The sequence below is a fragment of the Staurois parvus genome, unplaced genomic scaffold (assembly GCF_062004578.1).
Source record: "Staurois parvus isolate SC_StPar_1 unplaced genomic scaffold, SC_StPar_1.0 ptg000760l, whole genome shotgun sequence".
NCBI classification, from domain to species: domain Eukaryota; kingdom Metazoa; phylum Chordata; class Amphibia; order Anura; family Ranidae; genus Staurois; species Staurois parvus.
Window position 1 is genome coordinate 415,116 of NW_028318556.1, and position 25,949 is coordinate 441,064.

Below are 25,949 nucleotides of genomic sequence, written 5' to 3' on the forward strand. Positions count from 1 at the left end.
CTGCACCTTCTCCACTAGTAACAGTATATATACACCAGGGGTAATGAATTAAAATTCAAGGAGGTCTAGTTGCTAAAAAATTTCTTCTAGCCGAAAAAGTAAGTAAAAGAAAAAAGAACAACCTTACATAAGGTGTCCCCATCAGAGTACCTCTTAATTCAGTTGCTCCCATCAGACTGACCCCTTATATCAGGTGTTCCCATCAGTGTACCCCCTTAAATCAGGTGTCCCCATATATCAGTGTGTCACCATACATGAGGTTCCCCTATATCAGGTTATTATTAGAGTGTCCTCTTACATCAGATTACCCCATCAGAGTCTCGCTATAGATAGTATAGACAGTAGGTTCCATTAGAGCCAGGTGTAGTATATTGTGTGTAATATACAGTGAAGGAAATAAGTATTTGATCCCCTGCTGATTTTGAATGTTTGCCCACTCACAAAGAAATAATCAGTCTAAAAATCAAATGGTAGGTGTATTGTAACACAGAGACAGAACAGCAACAAAAAATTCAAAAGAAATGCATGTCTAACAAATTATGCACTGATTTGCATGTTCATGAGGGACATAAGTATTTGATCCCCTATCATTCAGCAGGATGTCTGGCTACCAGGTGCCTTTCATACAGGTAACAAGCTGAGTTTAGAAGCAGTCTCTTAAAGGGAGTGCTGCTAATCTCATATTGTTACCTGTATAAAAGACACCTGTCCACAGGAGCAATCAAACAATCAGATTCAAAACTCTCCACCATGGCAAAGACCAAAGAGCTGTCCAAGGATGTCAGGAACAAGATTGTAGACCTACACAAGGCTGGACTGGGCTACAAAACAATCGCCAAGCAGCTTGGTGAGAAGTTGACAACAGTGGGTGCAATCATTCGCAAATGGAAGAAACACAAAACAACTGTCAGTCTCCTTAGGTCTGGTGCACCATGCAAGATCTCACCTCGTGAAGTGTCAATGATCATGAGAACAGTTAGGAATCATCCCAGAACTAAACGTGAGGATCTTGTCAATGATCTCCAGGCAGCTGGGACCACAGTCATCAAGAAAACAATTGGTAACACACTATACGCTGACAAGGATTGAAATCCTGCAGTGCCCGCAAGGTCCCTCTGTTCAAGAAAGCAAATGTCCAGGCCCATCTGAAGTTTGCCACTGAACATCTGAATGATGCAGAGGAGGCCTGGTTGAAAGTGTCGTGGTTAGATGAGAGCTCTTTGGCATCAACTCAACTCACAGTGTTTGGAGGAGGAGGAATGCTGCCTATGACTCCAAGAATACCATCCCAACTGTCAAACATGGTAGTGGAAACATTCTGCTTTGGGGGTGTTTTTCTGCTAAGTGGACAGGACAACTGCACAGCATCAAAGGGACGATGGACAGGGCAATGTACCGTCTTGGGTGAAAACCTTCTTCCCTCAGCCAGGGCATTGAAAATGGGTTGTGGATGGGTGTTCCAGCATGACAATGACCCACAACACATGGCCAAGGCAACAAAGGAGTGGCTCAAGAAGAAGCACATTAAGGTCCTGGAGTGGCCTAGCCAGTCTCCAGACCTTAATCCGATTGAAAATCTGTGGAGACAGCTGAAAGTTGGAGTTGCCAAACATCAGTCACCAATCCTTAATGACTTGGAGAGGATCTGCCAAGAGAAGTGGGCAAAAATCCATCCTGAGATGTGTGCAAACCTGGTGGCCAACCACAGGAAACGTCTGACCTCTGTGATTGCCAACAAGGGATTTGCCACCAAATACTAAGTCATGTTTTGTGAAGGGGATCAAATACTTATTTCCCTCATGAACATGCAATTCAGTGCATAATTTGTTAGACATGCATTTCTTTTGAATTCTTTGTTGCTATTCTGCCTCTCAGTGTTACAAATACACCTACTATTCGATTTTTACTCTGATCATTTCTTTGTGAGTGGGCAAACATTCAAAATCAGCAGGGGATCAAATACTTATTTCCTTCACTGTATTACTATATAACTCTACTGTATATAATGTATAAATAGGTTAAAAAGTAACACAAGGTAAAATAACACCACCTTAAAATTACCTTAGATCATTCCGAGCATAAATCATTAATCACTACTCCCTACATACTATCTTTATTGCCAGTTTTCTATCCATTTTACAAACTAAATTTTCTTGCCCAATTTAATAGAATTTTCACAAATCCTCAAGGAGGGTTATCATCACAGGGGTTTTCAGCATCTCTCTTCCATAGTAACATAAATGCTTAACTTCAGCCTTCTGGCTATCTCAGCCTGCTTGGACTCTTAATCTGCTTCCATGCAGACTATTACACCTCTAGTGTGTGAACACCAGCTGCTCCTTTGCAGCCACATGGACTTCTTGGGGAGGGAGGAACCCTAAACTACGGCAAACAACCAATTTCATAGGGACTATACACAACTGTGGAATCAGGATTCTACTACTGGCAAAACATGGACCTAGGATTGAAGATTTCATCCTTCCCAATGTCTCTACAAAGCCGTTGAAAGCTCCAGGACTCATATCAGGATTTACTAATCCCAAACAGCACTGAAAAATTAGTTTCCTCTATACCAAATGCGCATCCTAGGGCACCTCAACCCATACAGATGAGAAACCCAAGTGCCACCTAATCCTGACAGGGCAATGCACAGTCACTACCCTACACAATTTTTTTTTAATTTTCATTTATATTTATTAATTACAGGGAACATGTGAGGTTAGAAATATGAGATATTTCTCATAATTTTTGTAACAACACATTGTAAGGCTGCACTTCAATAAATGAGGCTAGCCATATTTAATGGCAGTACTGTTCGCTTGTCGTTTTTCTACTTTAACTGTAAGTGGCTCTGGCACACAGCAACTTCTTATGTTTTTTACCTTCTTACTAGAACAACTTTTTGGCTTGTTGCTAAATAAATATGGTAGCTACCACTGCTGACTTGTTTCTGAAGGTGTATTTTCCAAGGCTATCATCCTTAAACATGGCACACTACCTGAGAAAGACCTGGAACAAGCATGCTCCAAGAGCTGATGCAAATGCTTGTTCCAGGTCAATGACTCATCGCACAATGAAGGCATTAAAACGATGATAGCATGGAGCTTGCAACAATGTACTGGCAAGCTGCTATCTTTAAAAGCTCATGCTATTAAAAGGCACAAATGTGCTAAGCTCACCATGTGGAAGCTAGAGCTAATATACTTTATAATTTATAGAGCTAATGTACTTTGTACTATCTTGTATAGACTCTAGTTTCCAGCAGCAATCATGAGTGAAGCATGGGTTTATAGAACTCACCTTGTGAAAGGCACTGGTTTGCCAGAGCCACTTGGCCAGAGTGAAGGTACAAGTTGAGCCGGGTAAAGATGCTGGTCAGAGAAGGTATAGTGATAAAGCAGAAAGCAACACAAGCCTGGTTCAAAAAAATGGAAAGACAATATACATTAGATTGGCACTATAAGCATTGTTGGGCAGTGATATAATAGTTTTAAGAAAATACAGATAATATTTCTGTAACAGACTGACAACCATCACAAGCTTTAAGAATAGATTTGGCACATGGCAAAATCCAAATTTATCTGGAACCATAAAGGAAACATCAGATATGGTATACATGAAATATATTAGGATACCACTTAAAGTGGTATTAAACCCCAAAACAGACATTTATTATATTGCAATTTACCAATTCTTAGATGTGATGGCTGCATTAGGTTTCCTTTTTAAGGTTTGCTTTCCTTTATTTTCACCTGGTCATCTAGCCAGTAAATCTGTTGTTTTTCAAAAGAACATGCTCTCCTGAATATGTAGCAGTTAGAATGTTGAGGCAAATCATATAGCACCGACAGAGGTGCTTACATTGATCAATTTTTATGTAAAACCTTCATTCCAAAAGAAAAAAAGTTGCTATAAGTGCTTGTGTAACTTCAGTGTGAGCTGGCTTATATGTATAGTATATTTAAAACTGCTAGTACATCTAGCACTTCCCTTCCTCAGGATACACAATGATGTTGACCAAAGGTGCCTCCTGTGTGCCTTCATCCAGAGTGGGGGTACTCTGATACAGTAGGTGTGTTACTAGACAGATCACCAGGTGAACACCAAGGGGAAAAAAAGCGAAAGAAAAAAACAAAAAATGAATGCAGCCACCACCTCTAATGATTGGTAAACTGCATTATTGTTCATTTTTGGTTTTGGGAGGCTAACATCTAGGATTCTAGCAATAATGTCATAAAATGTTTAATGATAATTTTACTTTAGCAAGCTTTATATGATATTACAACTAGATGAGCAAAGACCATTGTTTTAAATATGTAAAATATTTTACATTCAGTTTAAACATTGCACATCAGTTTTTACCAATATACAAATGTCTAAGGTAAATGCTGTAATATTAATGTGCAGCACAAATATATGATTAACTCCAAAACAGTATATAATAATTAACACCAGATGTATCCTTAAAATAAACATGAAATTCTATAATTATCTGTGTAATACTTTCCCATAAAGATCCAATCCCAAGATGCTATCACTTTCATGGAAATTTCATCCATATCTCTTGGTCCTGCCCTGCTATCGTCAATTTCTGGGAGTCTGTTTTTCAAGTCATTTATTTAGTCTCTGTGGCAATTCCCTTTTCTCCTCAGGTTTGCATACTGGGTCTTGTGGAAGATTTGGCCCAAACAACAGAACAAACTCTGCTAGGAATTCTCTTCTACACCCGGACTTCTATTACACTTGCCTGGAAAAAGCCTGCCCCGCCCACGGTGGCATTTTGGAAACACCTGGTTTACACTACTCTCACCTTATATAAGGACACCTACTGTCACGGAAGTCGTTTTAACACATTTCATAGAATATGGTCAGAATAGCTTAATAACGATTCTACAACACTGATATTGGATGCTACCTGAACAGAGGTTTTTTGTTTCTGTTAGATCTAACATCCAGTAGTGATTGTGGGGGGAGTTGCAGTTTTTGGGTGGCCGTAGTTTTCTGCTGTGAGTCGGTCAATGAGTGTATACTATGGGTATAGCATGAGCCATACACACACAAATAACAGTGCATCCAGAAAGTATTCACAGCGCTTAACTTTTGCCACATTTTGTAATGTTACAGCCTTATTCCAAAATGGATAAAATTAATTTTTTTCCTCAAAATTCTACAAACAATTCCCCATAATGACAATGTGAAAAGTTAGTTTTGAAATCTTTGCAATTTATTAAAAAGAAAAAGAAAAAAAAAAAGAACCACATACATAAGTATTCACAGCCTTTGCTCAATACTTTGTTGAAGCACCTTTAGCACCAATCACAGCCTCAAGTCGTTTTGAGTATGATGCTACAACCTATTTTTGGGCAATTTCTCCCATTCTTCCTTGCAGTACCTCTAAAGCTCCATCAGGTTGGATGAGGAGCGTCGTTGCAAAGCCATTTTCAGATCTCTCCAGAGATGTTCAATCGGGTTCAAGGCTGGGTTCAGGCTGGGTTACTGCAGGACATTCACAGAGTTGGCCCCTAGCTACTCTTTTGTTATGTGGGCTGTGTGCTTAGGGTCCTTGTCCTGTTGAAAGATGAACTGTTGCCCCAATCTAAGATTCAGAACACTCTGCAACAGGTTTTCATCAATGATGTCTCTGTACATGACTGCATTTGTCTTTCCATCGATCCTGACTAGTCTCCCATTTCCTGCCGCTGAAAAACATCCCCACAGCATGATGCTACCACCACCATGCTTCACTGTAGGGATGGTATTGGCCAGGTTGTGAGCAGTGCCTGGTTTCCTCCAGGCATGACGCTTGGAATTCAGGCCAAAGTTTAATCTTTATTTCATCAGATCAGAGTTTTGCTTCTCATGGTCTGAGAGTCCCTCAGGTGCCTTTTGGCAAACTCCAGGCAGGATTTTATGGAGGAGAGGCTACCATCTGGCCACTCTACCATACAGTCAACACACATCCACCACCTCCTGCGCTCAGGGGCTCAGATCACAGGAAGATTAATCCAATGGGAAAGTATGTTCATCCAATACTGATCAAAGGTTGTGCAGCTCTATCACAAAGCTGGGGAAGCTTGACATAGACTGTAGTAAAGAATAAAAGAAAAGAGCGCACCAACCTTTCACATTACCTCAGTAAACAGTTCATGTATTTATTAATAAATTATAATCACAAGAGTAGCAGTAAAAAAAGCATATAATATCCATAGCCAACACAGGGTTAAAAGTCACGTGCAAGTTCTATCCGGAAGGGAGATAAACTCTTGGTCAAGCTAAAGCGTTTCGAAGGGTGACCCCTTCTTCATCAGAGCTAGTCACAAAGAGATAAGCCACCCCTCAGTAAAATGTTATTAAACCACACAGGGCCTACCCTCATAAATGAGACGGCCTCATTTTGGGAGAAAGGGGAAATGGGGTGTTATGGCTTCAATGTGTCACAATGGATAATACTATATCATAAATAATAAATAATAATATAATTAGCATACATAAAAAACGTAATATGTTCAAAAATGGAAAAGGATAAGATGGAAAGATGATGCTCATATTAACATAAATGACATTACAATTAAAGTTAAAGATCAAATTAAAAATAAAATAAGGACCTCATTCATTAAAAGTAACAAACATGCGTGGGAAGTAAAGTCAACATGAAGACGGGTATCTGAATCTATAATAGATCTACAAAACAAAAAATACAACTAATGATAACAGTAAATCTTATTAACCACTTGAGCTCCAGAGGATTTACCCCCCTTAATGACCAGGCCTCTTTTTGCTACTCGGCGCTGCACTAATTCAACTGATAATTGCACGGTCATGCAATGCTGCACCCAAACGAAATTTACGTCCTTTTTTTTTCACACAAATAGAGCTTTCTTTCAGTGTAATTTGATCACCTGTGCACTTTTTATTTTTCACACTATAAACAAAAAAAAGGCCAAAAATTTTGAAGAAAAACAATATTTTTTACTTTCAGCTATAAAAAATATATAGTAAACTCAAAGTTGGTTATAAATTTAGGCCAAAATGTATTCTGCTACATGTTTTTGGTAAAAAAAATCCCAATAAGTGTATATTGATTGCTTTGTGTGGAAGTTATAGCGTCTACAAACTATGGTGTAAATACTGCAATTTACGCCATTTTTCTGCTATACAGCGCTGCGCTAGTTTAACGGACAATTGCGCGGTCATGCAATACGGTACATAAATGAAATTTACATCCTTTTTTTCCCCACAAATTGAGCTTTCTTTCGCTGGTATTTGCCTGTGCGGTTTTAATTTTTTGCGCTATAAAAAAAAAAGGCTGACAATTTTGAGGAAAAAAAATTATATTTTGGACTTTTTGCTATAAAACATGTCCAGTAGAAAAAAAAAACGCAAAAATCAAATTTAGTCATACATTTCTGCCAAAATGCATTCTGCGACATGTCTTTGCTAAAAAAAAAACCCAATACGTGTAAATTAATTCGTTTACATGAAAGTTATAGCGTTTACAAATGGCAGGAAAGATACTGGGATTTTTAGATTTTTTTTATATACTAATAATGGCAGCGATCAGCGAATTATGGCGGCGATCAGGGACTTATGGCAGCGACTTATGGACTGCGACGGACATTCTGACATTGGGGGGTACTGACTTGGGGTCACTGACATCCCCAAAATACTAATACAGTGATCAGTGCAAAAAAAAAAAAAAAACACTGACACTGTACTAATGGCAATGGGGAGGAAGGGGTTAACTTTATTTTGCAGGGAAGGGTCATAGGAGTGAGGGGAGTGTTTTACTAGGGGGATGGGGTGTGTACTGCACGGGACAAGGCTGATCGAGAAAGAGAAACTGTTCTTTTTCGATCAGCTCATCCTTGAGCTGACAGGGAAGTGACAGACAGCACAGCTACTGCAGCTGTGCTCTCTGTCACTGTTTGCCGCCGATCGCCAGGAAACAGCCGCTAAGCAGCGGCTGTGACCCGGCGACTGACATCTGCAGCGGTGGTCGGCGGGACAGATAGGGCGGCGGCGCGCCTTGCGCGCGCCCCCTATTTGTTTACAAAACACACGTTTTAAAACGTGGTTTTGCCTGCAAGTGCCGCCCTGCCGCCGTATATGTACAGTGGCTGGGCGGCATGTAGTTAAAAGGGGCAAATGATATTCAAAAAGACAAATTCTGCATCAAAGTTTTAACTTAGAAGTTCTATAATGAATACCTGGATTCTAGATAGAAATAATCAATTATGATTTAGTTTCCATTGATAGGAGGCATTCAGCCACTATGTTTCAGTGTTTGTCAGTTTTGCAGAACTGGAGGTGAAAAAGGTGGAATAAATACTGCAGAGAGCCTGCAGGTGGCAGTGGAACACACGCCGGCTACTAGGTATTAGTGCGCATGCTCAGTGCATTCCAGCGGCCATTTTATTGGAGAACACATTGCAGGAAGGCAGTCTGAAACTGCTCCTGCACTTTTACAGATTATATATATTAAAAATGTACTTAGGAATCGGTAAGAGAGGGAAGTCGAGTTTGCTAAAAACGAACACAGGAGGCACAATGCACATGCACCGTGTGATCCAGCGGCTATCACTGTGAAGGGCTCCCAATAGGAACCAACGCCATAAACTGCCCGCACAATAGATGACACATATATGATAATTTAGTATTTTTTTATATTTTATTTATTTCCGGTACTTATATCGCGCCGTCAATTTACGCAGCACTTTACATATACAGTCAGGTCCATAAATATTGGGCCATCGACAATTCTAACATTTTTGGCTCTATACACCACCACAATGGATTTGAATTGAAACAAACAAGATGTGCTTTAACTGCAGACTGTCAGCTTTAATTTGAGGGTATTTACATCCAAATCAGGTGAACGGTGTAGGAATTACAACAGCTTGCATATGTGCCTCCCACTTGTTAAGGGACCAAAAGTAATGGGACAGAATAATAATCATAAATCAAACTTTCACTTTTTAATACTTGGTTGCAAATCCTTTGCAGTCAATTACAGTCTGAAATCTGGAACGCATAGACATCACCAAACGCTGGGTTTCATCCCGGTGATACTCTGCCAGGCCTCTACTGCAACTGTCTTCAGTTCCTGCTTGTTCTTGGGGCATTTTCCCTTCAGTTTTGTCTTCAGCAAGTGAAACGCATGCTCAGTCGGATTCAGGTCACGTGATTGACTTGGCCATTGCAGAACATTCCACTTCTTTCCCTTAAAAAACTTTTTGGTTGCTTTTGCAGTATGCTTTGGGTCATTGTCCATCTGCACTGTGAAGCGGCGTCCAATGAGTTCTGAAGCATTTGGCTGAATATGAGCAGATAATATTGCCCGAAACACTTCAGAATTCATCCTGCTGCTTTTGTCAGCAGTCACATCAATAAATACAAGAGAACCAGTTCGATTGGCAGCCATACATGCCCACGCCATGACACTACCACCTCCATGCTTCACTGATGAGGTGGTATGCTTAGGATCATGAGCAGTTCCTTTCCTTCTCCATACTCTTCTCTTTCCATCACTCTGGTACAAGTTGATCTTGGTCTCATCTGTCCATAGGATGGTGTTCCAGAACTGTGTAGGCTTTTTTAGATGTCGTTTGGCAAACTCTAATCTGGCCTTCCTGTTTTTGGGGCTCACCAATGGTTTACCCTCTGTATTCACTCTGGTGAAGTCTTCTCTTGATTGTTGACTTTGACACACCTACCTCCTGGAGAGTGTTCTTGATCTGGCCAACTGTTGTGAAGGGTGTTTTCTTCACCAGGGAAAGAATTCTTCGGTCATCCACCACAGTTGTTTTCAGTGGTCTTCCGGGTCTTTTGGTGTTGCTGAGCTCACTGGTGCGTTCCTTCTTTTTAAGAATGTTCCAGTTGTTTTGGCCACGCCTAATGTTTTTGCTATCTCTCTGATGGGTTTGTTTTATTTTTTCAGCCTAATGATGGCTTGCTTCACTGATAGTGACAGCTCTTTGGATCTCATCTTGAGAGTTGACAGCATTAGATTCCAAATGCAAATAGCACACTTGAAATGAACTCTGGACCTATTATCTGCTCATTGTAATTGGGATAATGAGGGAATAACACACACCTGGCCATGGAACAGCTGAGAAGCCAATTGTCCCATTACGTTTGGTCCCTTAACAAGTGGGAGGCACATATGCAAACTGTTATAATTCCTACACCGTTCACCTGATTTGGATGTAAATCAGCCAACAGTCTGCAGTTAAAGCACATCTTGTTTGTTTCATTTCAAATCCATTGTGGTGGTGTATAGAGCCAAAAATGTTAGAATTGTGTCAATGTCCCAATAATTATGGACCTGACTGTGTATATATATATATATATATATATATATATATATATATATATATATATATATATATATAAATAAAATATATATATATTTTATATAGAGTTATAGGTATACGCCTCTGAGGAGAGAATGAGGCGCTTACATGAATCTGGGTCATTATCATACCTAGATATCATACAGAGGCGTCCCTAGGGTTGGTGTCACTCTGTGCGGTAACACTTGGTGATACCCCCTTCAACGATCCCCGCAGAATGGATCGGATCTGCGGACTGAGCATAATGGATCGGACTCCGATCCATTATGCTCAATCCGCAGATCTGACCCACCATGAGGGGATCGTCGGCTTTCTTTACAATTTTCCTTTTCTTAGAGCGGGTTCGGGGCAACTGCGCATGTCCCAGTTTCAGGCAGTAGTTCTATTATCGATTGATCGTGCCTGAAACCGGTACATGTGCAGTTGCTTCAGGGGGACATATCTACATGGGAGCAGTAGTGTATTTAGATTTTGTGCTGCTCTAGGCAACACAAAAATTTGGTGCCCCCCCTCCCCAATGAGAGAGCGAGAGAGCTCAATAACTGTGTGTATGTATATATGATTCTCTCTCCCTTTCTTTCTGTTCTCTCTCTCCCCCCCCCTTCTTCTCCCCCCTTCTCTCTCTCCCTCCCTCTCTCGCTTTCTTTCTTCCTTTTTTTTATTTCTCTCTCTTCCTTCCTCTCTTCCTTTTTTTTCCCTCTCTCTCTTCCTCCCCCCCTCTCTTCCCTTTTCCTCCCTCTTTCTCTCTCTTCCCTCTCTCTCTCTTTCTTCCCTCCTGCTCTCTTTCTTCCATCTCTTGCTTTCCTCCCTCTCTCTTTCTCTCCCCCCCTCTCCCTCAGACCATATGGGACCACACACACACAAACACCCCTCCCCCCTCTCCAAGGGCCGCTCTGATATCTGTGCAGCAGGAAGGAGGGGGAGGTGTGTGCAGTCCCATACGATCTGTCAGTGATCAGTGTAATCTGCTGGATGAATGACAGGATGGAGATCCCACAGAAGACAACACAGCTCACCTCTTCCGGGATCTTTTATCGCTTTTCTCCCTGCTCCAGGCATTCCCCTGGTCCTGGCTTGTCAGCTGCTGGAGGGAGAGGTGCACGATCGTCGCTCTGCAACTGCCCTTCCCCACATCAATCTTCCTGCTGTCCGCCGCTGATCAAAGGGTCCCTCCTTCAGGGGGAGGGGGGGCGGTGTCGCCCCCCTACAAATTGCCGCCCTATTGGCCTCGCGGTGGATACGCCTCTGCATGGGAGACACATCTTGCTGATACAGCAGTGTCACCCCGCAGGATCGTCCGCATGCAACCTATACAGGGTGACACCCGACCTGCTCCAAGAAAAGGTAAGTTGTAAAGAAAGCCGACGATCCCCACAGGATGGATTGCGTCAATTCTGCAGGGATCGTCGGCTTGCTTTACAACTTACCTTTTTGTGGAGCGGGTCCGGTGTCACCCCGTGCAGTCGGTTTCACCCCGTGCGGACAGCACCCCCCGTACCTGCCTCGGGACGCCAATGTTATCATATATGTCTCATCTATTGTGCGGACAGTAGATGGCAATGGCTCCTATTGGGAGCCCTTCACAGTGATGGCCGCTGGATCGCATAGCGCATGCTGTCGGCATGCGGTCTACCGCCCTTTATAGATTCTCTACATGCCTCCTGTGTTCGTTTTTAGCAAACTCAACTTCCCCCTCTTACCCACTGCCTCTCTTACCATTTCCAAAATATGTTTTTAATATATACAATTAGCAAAATGCAGGAGCAGTTTCAGACTGCCTTCCTGCAATGTGTTCTCCAATAAAATGGCAGCTGGAACGCGTCCCTTCTCCCTCAATCGCTCATTTTGGTCAGGTGGACCACTCTAGGAAGATTCCTGGTGGTTCCAAACTTCTTCCATTTACGGATGATGGGGGACACTGTGCTCATTGGGACCTTGAATACTGCATAAAATTTTCTATACCCTTCCCCAGTTCTGTGCCCTAATACAATCCTGTCTCGGAGGTCTATGGACAATTCCTTGGACTTCATGGTTTGGTTTGTGCTCTGACATGCACTGTTAACTGTGGGACCTTATATATACAGGTTTATGCCTTTCCTAATCATGTCCAATCAATTGAATTTCCCACAAGTGGACTCCAATCAAGTTGTGGAAACATCTCAAGGAGATCAGAGGGAACAGGATGCACAAGAGCTCAATTGCAAAGATTTCAAAACAAACTTTTTTCACGTCATGTTTGTAGAATGTTGAGGAAAAAATGAATTTAATCCATTTTAGAATAAGGCTGTAACATAACAAAATGTGGCAAAAGTTAAGCGCTGTGAATATTTTCTGGATGCACTGTGTGTGTGTATATACATAGTTTCAGGGTCTTGGCAATCTTCTTATAGCCTAGGACATCTTTATGTAGAGCAACAATTCTTTTTTCAGATCCTCAGAGAGTTCTTTGACATAAGGTGCCATGTTGAACTTCCAGTGACAAGTAAGAGAGTGAGAGCAATAACACCACATTTAACACACCTGCTCCCCATTCACACCTGAGACCTTGTAACACTAATGAATCACATGACACCAGGGAGGGAAAATGACTAATTAGGTCCAATTTGAATATTTTCACTTAGGGGTGTACTCACTTTTGTTGCCAGTGGTTTAGACATTAATGACTGTGTTAAGTTATTTTGAGGGGACAGTAAATTTACACTGTGATACAAGCTGTACACTCACTACTTTACATTGTAGCAAAGTGTCATTTCTTCAGCGTTGTCACATGAAAAGACATAATAAAATATTTACAAAAATGTGAGGGGTGTACTCACTTCTGTGATATACTATGTGTGTGTGTATTTGTGTATATATATAGAGAGAGAGAGAGAGAGAGAGACTCCTAGATGTCCACACTACATATTAGAGGCTACAAGGGCACTCCAACATATACACCACTGCTTCATAGTTGCAAGAAATAAAATCACAAATATCATACATTTTACCAGTGGATGATGCTGAAAAATTTGTCTCCTGAGGTTCCCTTTTGTTTCCTTAAATACATAGCACCTCCCACAGGCTTCTTGATTTAAAAAAGGTGCATGTGCTCTGTGTTGGGAGATCACATTTTGACCAAACTATTTCTAAGTGTAGGGGCCTTCCTGTAAATCAGTGTTTCTCAATTCCAGTCCTCATGGACCCCCAACAGGTCATGTTTTCAGGATTTCCATTATTTTGCACATGTGATTTGATCAGTTTCACTGCCTTAGTAATTACCACAGCTGTTTCATCTGAGGGAAATCCTGAAAACATGACCTGTTGGGGGTCCATGAGGACTGGAGTTGAGAAACACTGCTGTAAATAAACTTTGAAATATCTGAAAGTATAGGTCCCAAGAGAATTTTTTTTTTTTGAGAATTGGCCAATGACGGGTAAAAAATCTCTCCGACCTTCTTATGTTGTAATTTGAAACCATCAAAATTGGCATACCAAAATCTTCTCTTGGTTTTCTCTTTTTATCTTGTAACCACAATTTTGCCAAAGACACATTATTTGCCTCATGAGAATATTCAAAAGCCAAGTAGGATGATGCCAAACTGTCTTTTGGTATATAGTATGCCTTTCTACCTGTGGTTTAATAAAACCATCTGTTCTAACAATGGTTTCAAAGATCTTCTAGCAAGTGTCTCCTGCGCAATGCCTGCAAAAAATTTGCACCTTTGTCTCTCCATACTTTATATCTGTGATCCAGCGTGTCTTCTTCCAGATAATTTCATTATCTTCATAGTGATGGAACTTTGATAGAACTTTACTATCACATCTCAAGGGGTTTCGGATTAAACCCTTTGGGATTTTCTCATTCTGTGCACTCTATTTTCAATTGCTCTGTCTCTCTCCTCTCCAATATTGGATTAAACAATCTTCTCATAGTATCCCTTAAATCTTCTCCTTGCAACATTTCTGGTAAACCTCTAATCCTTAGGTTATTCTGTCTCTATTTTCCTGATTTTCTAATTTATAGGATAACAACCTCTGTTCTTTTCTCATTTGTTCTTCAAGTTTATTGATTACTTGTGCTTGTTTTTCTAATTTCACTTCCGTTTCCTCTACTCGTGACAGGACTTCTCCCATTTCCCAATGTAAAACTGCGATTTCACTTTTTATGGAATTTTCAAGTTTAGCAAACATATCGATAATTTCCATTTTTGTGGGCATCTGTAGCCTTGCTTCTTGCTCCTCCATATTTCTTTTTCCCCTATCATTCTCAGGCTTTGAGATTTCTTTCAACTCATTTCTATCCAATACTTCCAAAGATAGTCTTGCATGACCTCCAATACAATTTTCCGCCCCATGACTTTCTAAGGTTTGTTCCTCAGGGCTTTTCTCAAGCAAAAGGCATATACTTCTTTATTGTACTTTTATTTAAACTGGATTGAAGTGTCTTTGCTCCCCCTCCTTTGGCAGATCTACTTTTCATATTTCTCAAGGTTGTACAATAGCTTATACTGTAGGTACAGGTTTACTTTTCAGATAGAGTCCCAGACACACTATCCCATCTGCCTCTGAGATCCCCAAGACACTGAGACCCTATCCTCGTATCTCGCAGCCTCCACAACCGCACACAGGGACTCAACTCAACTTTGGGGACTTACCACTTCCCGCGGGCACTCACTCACTCTTGTGCATTGTTCCCACGGCTTGCTGTCGGTTGTTCTCTGTTTTTTCCTGGGTCTCATACGCTCTCATTTTAATGTTTGGTGCCTGAGGGCTTCCATGCCTGGAAGTCTCCGTCTCAGGTCTTCACTCCGGCTCTGCAGTATGACCCTCCTTGTCCTGTGTAATGCCACTGACGTCACTTCTCACTCTGCCACCCTGTAGGGCAGGGTGTCAAACTAGCGGCCCTCCAGCTGTTGCAAAACTACAAGTCCCATTATATATATATATATAAACACACACACACCATGTTCCAAATTATTATGCAAATTCCATTTAAGTGCCACAAAGATTAATTATTTTATTTTTCAGTGTAACTCATGGATGGCATTGTGTCTCAGGGCTCTTTTGATCACTGAAAACAATCTCGGACACCTGTGATAATTAGATTGGCCGGTGAGCCCAATTTAAGGAAAAACTACTAAAAGACAGTGTTCCACATTATTAAGCAGAGCACCATTTTCAAGCAATATGGGGAAGAAAAAGAATCTCTCTGCTGCCGAAAAGAGTGAAATAGTTCAATGCCTTGGACGAGGTATGAAAACATTAGATAGTTCACGAAAACTTAAGCGTGATCATCACACTATTAAGAGATTTGTGGCTGATTTAGAGCACAGACGGGTTTGTGCAGATAAAGGCACAATGAGGACAATTTCTGCCAGATCCATGCATCGGATCAAGTAAGCAGCTGCTAAAATACCATTTGTATTAAAATTTGTATTAATGTGCATAAGGAAGCAAAGGAAAGATGGAAAAATCTCCAAAAAAGCATCAAATTACAGATTAGACATTCTTAAAATATGTCAACAAAAGTTAGATTTTATTTCCATCATTTACACTTTCAAAATAACAGAACAAAAAAATGGCGTCTGCAAAAGTTTGGGCACCCTGCAGAGTTAATATCTTGTACTGCCCCCTTTGGCAAGTATCACAGCTTGTAAACGCTTTTTGTAGCCAGCCAAGAGTCTTTCAATTCTTGTTTGAGGTATCTTTGCCCATTCTTCCTTACAAAAGTCTTCCAGTTCTTTGAGATTTCTGGGCTGTCTGTCACGCTCTGCTCTTTTAAGGTCTATCCATAGATTTTCAATTATGTTGAGGTCAGGAGATTAAGAAGGCCATGGCAAAACCTTCAGTTTACGCCTCTTGATGTAATCCCCCGTGGATTTCGAGGTGTGTTTAGGATCATTATCCATTTGTAGAAGCCATCCTTTCTTTAACTTCTGCTTTTTCACAGATGGCATCAAGTTACCATCCAAAATTTGCTGAAATTTTATTGAATCCATTTTTCCTTCTACTCGTGAGATGTTCCCTGTGCCACTGGCTGCAACACAACCCCAAAGCATGATTGATCCAACCCCATGCTTAACAGTTGGACAGAGGTTCTTTTCATTAAATTCTGTGCCCCTTCTTCTCCAAACGTACCTTTGCTCATTCCGGCCAAAAAGTTCAATTTTAACCTCATCGGTCCACAGAACTTGTTTCCAAAATGCATCAGGCTTGTCTATATGTTCATTTGCAAAGTTCAAACCATGATTTTTGTGGTGAGGAAGTAGAAGAGGTTATCTTCTGATGACTCTTCCATGAAGACCATATTTGTACAAGTATCTCTTTATAGTGGAATAGTGTACCACAACTCCAGTGTCTGCCAGATCTTTCTGGAGGGATCGTGCAGTCAAATGTGGGTTTTGAATTGTTTTTCTCACAATCCTGCGAGCTGTTCTGTCTGATATTTTTCTTGGTCTTCCAGATCTTGCTTTAACTTCCACTGTTCCTGATGACTGCCATTTCTTAATTACGTTCCGAACAGAGGATATTGACATCTGAAAACGCTTTGCTATCTTCTTATAGCCTTCTCCAGCTTTGTGAGCGTCAACTATTTTCAATTTTCTAGACAACTGCTTAGAAGAACCCATGGTGCTGATTGTTGGGGCAAGGTCAGATGAGTCTGGGCATTTAAAACCTTTGAGATTGACATCACCTGGTCTTCCCAGACGATGATTGAGAACAATCCATGACACTGGCAGGGCTCAGCTTTGCAAAGGGGGCAGTGCATGCTATAAAATCTACAGGGTGCCCAAACTTTTGCAGACGCCATTTTTTTGTTTTCTATTATTTTGAAAGTGTAAATGATGGAAATAAAATCTAACTTTTGTTGACATATTATAAGAATGTCTAATCTGTAATTTGATGCCTTTTGGAGATTTTTCCATCTTTCCTTGGCTTCTTTATGCACATTAATACAAATTTTTAGCTGGGGTGCCCAAACTTTCGATCCCCACTGTACACACACACCTTTTAGTGTCAGTGAAAAATTATATACACAAAGTCCAAAAATTTATTCCTCCATATTCAGCTTTATCATCCTCGTGTGTATCCAAAAGAGCGTATACTTCAAAAGAAAAAATAACTAAAATAGTGTATTACCCTCAAATATATGCTTCACAAAAATATGATTATCAAAACGTGCAAATAAAAAGATTCAAATCACACGTGAATCGTGAAATCACTACATGCACACACTACAGTATATACATATGTGAACACTCTGTACACTCCTATATAAAAAATTGTGAACACTCTGTGAACACTTCTAGGTAACTGGATTGCATAGAATTACCCTAAATCAAATAATAGCAAGCCTTTCGAGTACACCCTGGACTCTCACTACAGTATTGATGTTACTGCCCCCTGGACTTTCACTCCACACACTATTTTATTTTTCTTTTGAGGTATACGCTTTTTTGGATACACACGAGGATGATAAAGCTGAATATGGAGGAATAATTATTTGGACTTTGTGTATATAATTTTTCACTGACACTAAATATATATTTTTTGGACTTTCAAGGGTGAAAGTGGGACTTTGGAGTGTCATATAGGGTTGTATTTATTTTGTTTTGGATACCAAATTTATATAACAAGTCCCATCATGCCTCTTCCTTTGGGAGTCATGCTTGTAACTGTCAATCTTGCAATACCTCATGGAACTTGTAGTTTGCCAACAGCTGAAGGGCCACCAGTTTGACACTTGTGCTGTAGGGGATCTGCCACACCGTAGGAGGGAGCAGACTGTGGGTACATTGGGAAAGAAGCAGATGGGTTCCATCCTCCTATCTCCCAAACTCATCTCCCTGGCTCCTATGCTTCTCCGCCCAGTCACCTGACTGGTCACGTGGGACTTCTTCCTCATGCGCTCCTCCGCCGGGACACAGCGATAGCGTCCACACATGATCCTCTGTTGCTTCACCTCACTCGGTCCCAAGATCCACCTGCCACATGGGGCCCCCCACATCAAGGGCTCCCAGCGGCAAAAATGGGCGGACAGAGGCCTCAGGTAAGCACTGTTACTTGGCGTGTGCAGGAGCTCCTAACCCATGCAGCCATGGAGCACCATGCTCACGCCCTTCCCCCACTCCAAATTCTAGATAAGTAAATTCCCCTCCTCTGCTTTTCTTAGTACATGCAGAGAAGGCGTTCAACAGGGTACCATGGACGAATACGTCGCTAGTACTCTGAATGTTTGGATTTAAGGATATATCCTCTCAGCAATCCTGGCATTATACTCTAGCCCTTTGGTCCAGGTATAGTATTTAACTCTGGCCTCCTCTCAAAAGCCCTTTCTATTACAAACAGGACACGTCAGGGTTGCCCTCTATCCCCCTCAATCTTTAACTTTTTTTTTTTTTTTTTTATTTAAATTTTTATTTCTTTTCCATATATAATACATATTTCATCATATTTCTCATACAAAAACCATTTCCATGTCATTAATTACATTTCTTACTATCTTTATTCCCATTTACCCCCCCCCCCATCTAATTTTCCCTCCTCCCAAAATAAAACCTCCCTCCCCCATATAAACCCACCCACTCTGCATTGTTCTATTACCTCCTTTCCCAACTAGAATATAGGACATATAAATACTTCCATCTTTATCACATTGCTACTTCATATATTTCACCATAAATTCTTCCCATCTGCTCCACCTCTTAGAGAACAACCCCATCCTGTCTTCCTGCATATAACACAATCTCTCCATCCTACATATTTGATTCGTTCTTTCCACCCAATCCTCTATCTTCGGCACCTCTGGTCTATGCCAAAACTTAGGTATCAGACCCTTCGCTGAATTCAGATAGCACCATATACCCGAGTCCTTGTATTTATTTACTGATAACTCTGTACTATGTAGTAGACATACTTCTGGGTCCAGTCCTATCTTTATCTCAGAGATATTCTCAATTAGTTGGACGATTATCTCCCAGAAACCTTGGATCTTCGGGCACTCCCACCATATATGATATAACGTGCCTATTTTTCCACATCCCCTCCAACACTCTTGTGAATTTTCCCCACATATCTTATACTCAACCTTCGGTGTAATCTGCCATCTCTTATAATTTACCTCCACCTCTCTCATACTTATATTCTCGTGTATTAATCTATATATTTTCCTTTGTTTATCTTCATCTATCTCTATTCCCAAATCTCTTTCCCAATTTATTATATACAATGGCTTTGTGTAAGTGTCTAACTCAGTGAGGATCTTATAAATTTTTGCCGTGCCACGCCTCCCGTCACCTTGTGTTTCTAACAACCTCTCAGATTCCAATCCTTTCTCGATCTCAACGGTTTTGGAAGGTTTTTGACAAAGTGTTTTAATTGGTGATATCTCCACTCATCTATTTTAATGAAGAGTTCCCTTTTATCTTTTTTCAAATCCTTAAGTGTTCTCAATTCCTGTCCTTCCATAATATCTCTCAATTGAATATCTTCTTTTTTAAACCATTTTCCTGTGCTCTCCTCCTTACCTGGAGGAAAATAATCCGTGTTCCTCAGTGAAAATAACTGTGAATTAAAATCCCATTTCATAAATTGATGTAATTTATCCCAAACCTTTAAAACATTTAATGTAAAAACACTCGTGGTATCTTTTAACCCTCTATATTGTGCTGATGCCCATATAATGCTACTCAAAGTAACTCCACTTAATTCATTCCCAATCTGAACCCACCTTTTCCCCTCTGAATTATATGTCCAGTCATACATTCTCGCTAGGACTACTGCTCTATAATACCTCTTAATGTCTGGCACTCCCAAACCTCCCTTCTCTTTTTTTCTACTTAACAAGTCATATGATATTCTAGGTTTTTTATTTTTCCATATGTATTTTGTTAAAATCCTTTTTATTACTTTAAAAAAAACCTCCGGGATTTTGACTGGAATCATCTGGAATTTATAGAGGATTTTTGGTACAATTATCATTTTTATCAAGTTTATACGGCCTATCCAAGACGGATTACCTCCTCCTAATCTCCTTAGTTCCTCCTTGATCTCATTTAAGAGTGGGATATAGTTTAATTTATACAGGTTCGTACATGAAGCAGAAAGTTTAACCCCCAAATACTTTATCTCTCTATTTTTCCATATAAAAGGGAATTCTTTTTGTATTTTTTCTTTTTCACTATATGGAAGGTTTACATTTAAGATCTCAGTTTTTGTTGGATTGATTTTCAAGTTTGATAGCTCCCCATAATCCTTTAAGCTCTTCATTAGATTTGGGAGTGTTATCCTAGGATTTCCCACATAAAACAGGTCATCCGCAAAGGCAGCTGCTTTATGTTCCACTTCCCCTATCTGCACTCCTTTTATATCTATATTCTTCCTAATAGTTGCCAATAAAGGTTCCAATACCAATACATACAACAGTGGGGAAAGTGGACATCCCTGTCTAGTTCCATTTGACATCCCAATAGGTTCCGACCTCTCTCCATTAACCATGACAACCGCTGAGGGCTCTCTATACAACTTTCCTATCCACTCTCTCATTCTTACTCCCATAAATAGAGTTTCCAGGGTATCCATCATAAAGCCCCAATCTACTCTATCGAATGCCTTTTCAGCATCGATCGAAAACACTACTACCGGGGTTTTCCCCTTCCTAGCTTTTTGGATAAGCAACAGAGTTCTCAGCCCATTGTCTCTACCCTCCCTCCCTGGAACAAATCCTACCTGATCCCCCTGGATCCATTCTGGCATAAAATCTTTTAGCCTATTTGCTAGGACCTTTGCGTATAACTTAGTGTCTATGTTCAAAAGTGATATCGGTCTATAGCTAGAGCACTGAGAAACATCCTTCCGTTCCTTTTGTATCAGCACCAAATGGGCCTGTAAGGATTCCCGTCTCATCTCTATCTCTCCTCCCAGGGCATTCATATATTTCTTCAATTTGGGTATTAACAAGTCACTGTATTTTTTATAGTACCTCACTGTATAACCATCTGGGCCTGGGCTTTTCTCCGTCATATTACTTTTTAATGCTCTTATTATTTCCTCCTGCGTAATTTCCAAATCAAAGGAATTCAGTTAGTCTTCACTTAGTTTCGGTAGCCCTGCGTTTTTTAAATATTCCCGTCTTTTCACTCTTCTCTCATTTCCGCTTATATTTACTGGATCTTGGGAGGCAATATTATACAGCTTGCTATAGTACTCTTTAAACACCTTAATGATCTCTTTAGTAGAATAAACCATTTCCCCCTTGGGGTTTTTTATTTTCTCTATATAGTTCCTATTTTTCTTTTACCTCAAGGCTCTCATTAAATATTTTCCTGGTCTATCTCCCCATCTATACCTCTCACTTGCAACTTTATTAAAAACTCTTCTCTTCTCCTCCATCAGTAGCTCTAGTTCTTCTTTCTTTTTTATTACCTTCTGTCTTATTTCTTCTGATCTTTTACTTTTATGTATCTGTTCCAGGTCAAATATTTCTTTTAGCAGCCCAGTAAGTTTTTCTCTTCTTTCCCTTTTCTTTTTTGCCCCGGACGCAATCAATATACCTCTTATATAGGCCTTATGGGACTCCCACATTGTAGCCACCGACACCTCCTCTGTCTCATTCTCTTGAAAAAATCTTTCAATCTCTTCTCTGATCCACCTCCTGATCTAGGAGAAGAGCCTCGTTCAACTTCCAACCTATCCCACCTGTCGTTCGTCTTCCCCACCTCACTTTCAGTGTAACAGGGGCATGGTCTGAAATGGACATCGCCTCTATTTCTACTTTATCCACCATTTCTATAAGTTGATGATCTACCAATATATAGTCCAATCTGGAATACATCTCGTGTGCTTTGGAGAAGAAGGTATAGTCTCTCTCTTTTCCATGAGTCACTCTCCAAATATCCACCAGTTGACACTCATGTATCACCCCCTTCAGGTTTCTCAGAGCTCTACCTCCCTCTCGCTGCACAGAAGAGGTCGTATCTATTTGTAGGTCCATACATAAATTCAAATCCCCTGCCACTATCAAGCGTCCCTTCTTAAAGGCCATCAGTTTTCTCAAAACTCCCTTTAGATAAACTTCTGGTCTTTTATTTGGGCAATAGATATTCACAATTGTACATTCCTGCTCTTGTAGTCTACCCTTGAAAAACAAAAATCTCCCCTCAGGATCTACTTTTTCTTTCTTCTATCTCCAGCCTTATATTTTTTGCAAACCCTATTGCTACTCCCTTGGCTCTCTTGATTGGGGAATCCGCATAAAACCTCAATCTTTAACTTGATGATAGAACCCTTGGCAGAATCCAAAAATCCACACCCTCACATTTTAGGATTAAAGTTTCACAATCACACTATCAATCTATTTACTGACGATGTTATTATGTCCCTGACCAAGTCACTGATATCTCTCCACTTTGTTCACCAAATATTGAATGCACTGAGCACTCTATCATATTATAAAGTACACTTCACCAAGTTGTTCACTCTGGACCCAGCAGTGCAGGAACACACAAAAAGGCACCTGATGCACCACCTACCATACAGTTGCAAGAAAAAATATGTGATCCCCTTGGGATTACGTGGAGTTTTGCATGAATTGTATAAAATGTGCTCTGAATGTCATCTACGTCACAACAATAGAAGAACACAATCTGCTGAACATAATACTACACAAACATTAGATGTTGCCATGGTTTAATTGCACATAACATGTAAACATTCACAGTGCAGGGAGGAAACAGTATGTGAGGCCCTAGCTTAATGACTTCTCCCAGAGCTAATTGGAGCCAGGAGTGAGCCAACCTTGACTCCAATCAGTGTGATGATATTGGATGTGTTGCTGACAGCTGTCCTGCCCTTAAAAAACACACACCTGTTTTGGGTTTACTGGTTTCAAGAAACACTGTCTGATGTGAACCATGCCTCGCAGAAAAGAGCTCTCAGAAGACCTACGATCAAGAATTGTTGACTTGCATGAAGCTGGAAAGGGTTACAAAAGTAACTCCAAAAGCCTTGATGTTCATGTGCCCACGGTAAGACAGACTGTCTACAAATGGAGAAAGTTTAGCACTGTTGCTACTCTCCCTAGGCGTGGTCGTCCTGTAAAAATGACTGCAAGAGCACAGTGCAGAATGCTGCATGAGGTAAAGAAGAATCCCAGAGTGTCAGCTAAAGACCTACAGAAATCTCTGGCACATGCTAACATTTTTGTTGACGCATCTACAATAAGGAAAACATTAAACAAGAATGGAGTACATGGGAGGACACCACGTAAGAAGCCATTGCTGTCCAAAAAGAATATTGCAGCACTTTTCAAGTTTGCAAAAGAGCACCTGGATGTTCCACAGCACTACTGGCAAAATATACTGTGGACAGATGAAACCAAGATTGAGTTGTTTGGGAAGAACACACAACACTATGTGTGGAGAAAAAAAAAGGAACAGCACACCAACATCAAAACCTCATCCCCACTGTAAAACATGTCGGAGAAAGCATCATGGTTTGGGGCTGCTTTGCTGCCTCAGGGCCTGGATGGATTGTCATTGATGGGAAAATGAATTCCACAGTTTATCAAGACATTTTGCAGGAAAACGTACGACCATCTATCCGCCAACTGAAGCTCCGCAGAGGATGGGTGATGCAACAGGACAATGATCCAAAGCATACAAGTAATTCAACAAAATAATGGCTGCAACAGCACAGTAAACGCCTTCTGGAGTAGCCCAGTCAGAGTCCTGACCACAACCCGATTGAAATGCTGTGCATGACCTTGAGAGAGCGAGTCATACCAGACATCCCAAGAATATTGCTACACTGAAACAGTTTTGTGAAGAGGAGTGGTCCAAAATTACTCCAGATCGTTGTGCAGGTCTGATCTGCAACTACAAGAAATGTTTGATTGAGGTTATTGCTGCCAAAGGAGGGTCAACCAGTTATTAAGTCCAAAGGTTCACATACTTTTTCCTCCCTGCACTGTGAATGTTTACATGTTATGTGCAAATAAACCATGGCAACATCTAATGTTTGTGTAGTATTATGTTCAGCAGACTGTGTTCTTCTATTGTTGTGACGTTCAGAGCACATTTTATGCCCAATTCATGCAAAACTCCACGCAATCCCAAGGGGTTCACATACTTTTTCTTGCAACTGTACACATGGACTAACAAAGGTATTCCTTATCTATGTATTACCCTGACCCCATCCATATCAGCTATGGCTGCAGCAAATTATGAACCCCTCATTGCAAAAATTCAAACAGAATTAACTAATTTCACCCACAGATATTATATGTCTTTCGCACATTACCTATTACAGTTCCACCTCCATATTTGTCCTCACTCACTTCTCTTTTTCGTAAATATCTCTGGCAACTAAAGTGCTCTTACTCATCTCATAAAAAACAAAAAAATTGTGGGCTTTCGAATGGTTGACATATGGGACTATTATATAGCGACACAATTAGATAACCTTGGACATTGGTGCTATTCCTCACCTGAAACCCTCTGGACCTATATAGAATCAGGACTTATGAAAGTCCCACAAATGAATATCCTCCTGTTAGCAGATCTTTGGAGACCTTTACCAATAAGGAACTTACCAGTAATTGTCCAGGCCTCAATTTTGGCTTATATGGCTCTTACTGGCATACCAGAAGACCCACTTCAATGCCTAGTCTTTATGCATGCCAATGGAAACATTGGAAATCCACATTCCATCTCTATCTGTTAACAAATTGGATTAACCAGGGTATTTATTGGGTAGACGAAATAATGGACAATAACTGACCTATACCTTTCTCTGAACTGACCTGAATATACCAGTATGATATACCTGCCTCAAAACACTATACATATGTCCGAGTTTCTTGGTTTCTACTCCACAATCCTCTACCAAATCCCCACTTTTCATCCTCAATATGGAATTCGCTCACTTCCCCTTCACTTTCCACACACAGCATTTCCCTCTTCTTTTTTTTTCATAACGTTTATTGGAAACAAGAAAACAATACAAGTCAAGAATACAGCATAAAGGAGATATATCATAAGAACACAATGGTCAAGGCATGTAGAAAGGCACAAGCTTTTAGGCTAAACAATTAGTCCGAAACACTCAATCATATATAAGGTGGAGAGAGGATGTAGACTGCAAGAAATTACATCAAGACTAGAGGAAGAACAAAACCAAACCAAGATTTGGGTGTAGGTATCTGCATAAGGGCATAAATGTCTGTCTGGTTTGAAAGCCAATTAAAATATCCTGGATTCATATGAGGATCAATGGGGGATGAAGCTTGGCATGAAACCAGGTAAGTCTACATGGGAGGGGAATACAGATTGGAATTTCTAGTAAGTGTATGTCAAGCTAAGGGTACATATTGAGTTTTCACAAATGAAAAAAGTGTGCCTGGCAATATGAAACCGCAAGAACTTTAAAAAAGTGTATACGGGAAGAAGCTAACAATGGTGTGACTTGTAGGGCACTATAAAGAGAAGATGGAAAATAAAGGGATATAGCAAAGAGAGGGAGATGGGGGAAAGGATCACCAACAAGAGGCAAGTAAGGGAGGGGTAGGGGGAGAAAGAGGGGGCAAAAGTAGGGGAGGGGCGAGAGAGCAGGGGAGGGGGA

General features: G+C 40.6%; 1 protein-coding gene across 1 annotated transcript in view; it reads right to left on the reverse strand.

Annotated features, from left to right (window-relative positions):
- The window catches only part of LOC149444940 (VPS35 endosomal protein-sorting factor-like), a gene marked incomplete at its 5' end in the record, with an annotated part of 803,117 nt that overhangs the window by 298,758 nt on the left and 478,410 nt on the right, over positions 1-25,949 (reverse strand). The window contains one exon of the mRNA XM_089654375.1: positions 3,301-3,415. Within this exon, the coding sequence (XP_089510501.1) occupies positions 3,301-3,415 (115 nt within the window). The remainder of the gene's footprint in view (positions 1-3,300; positions 3,416-25,949) is intronic.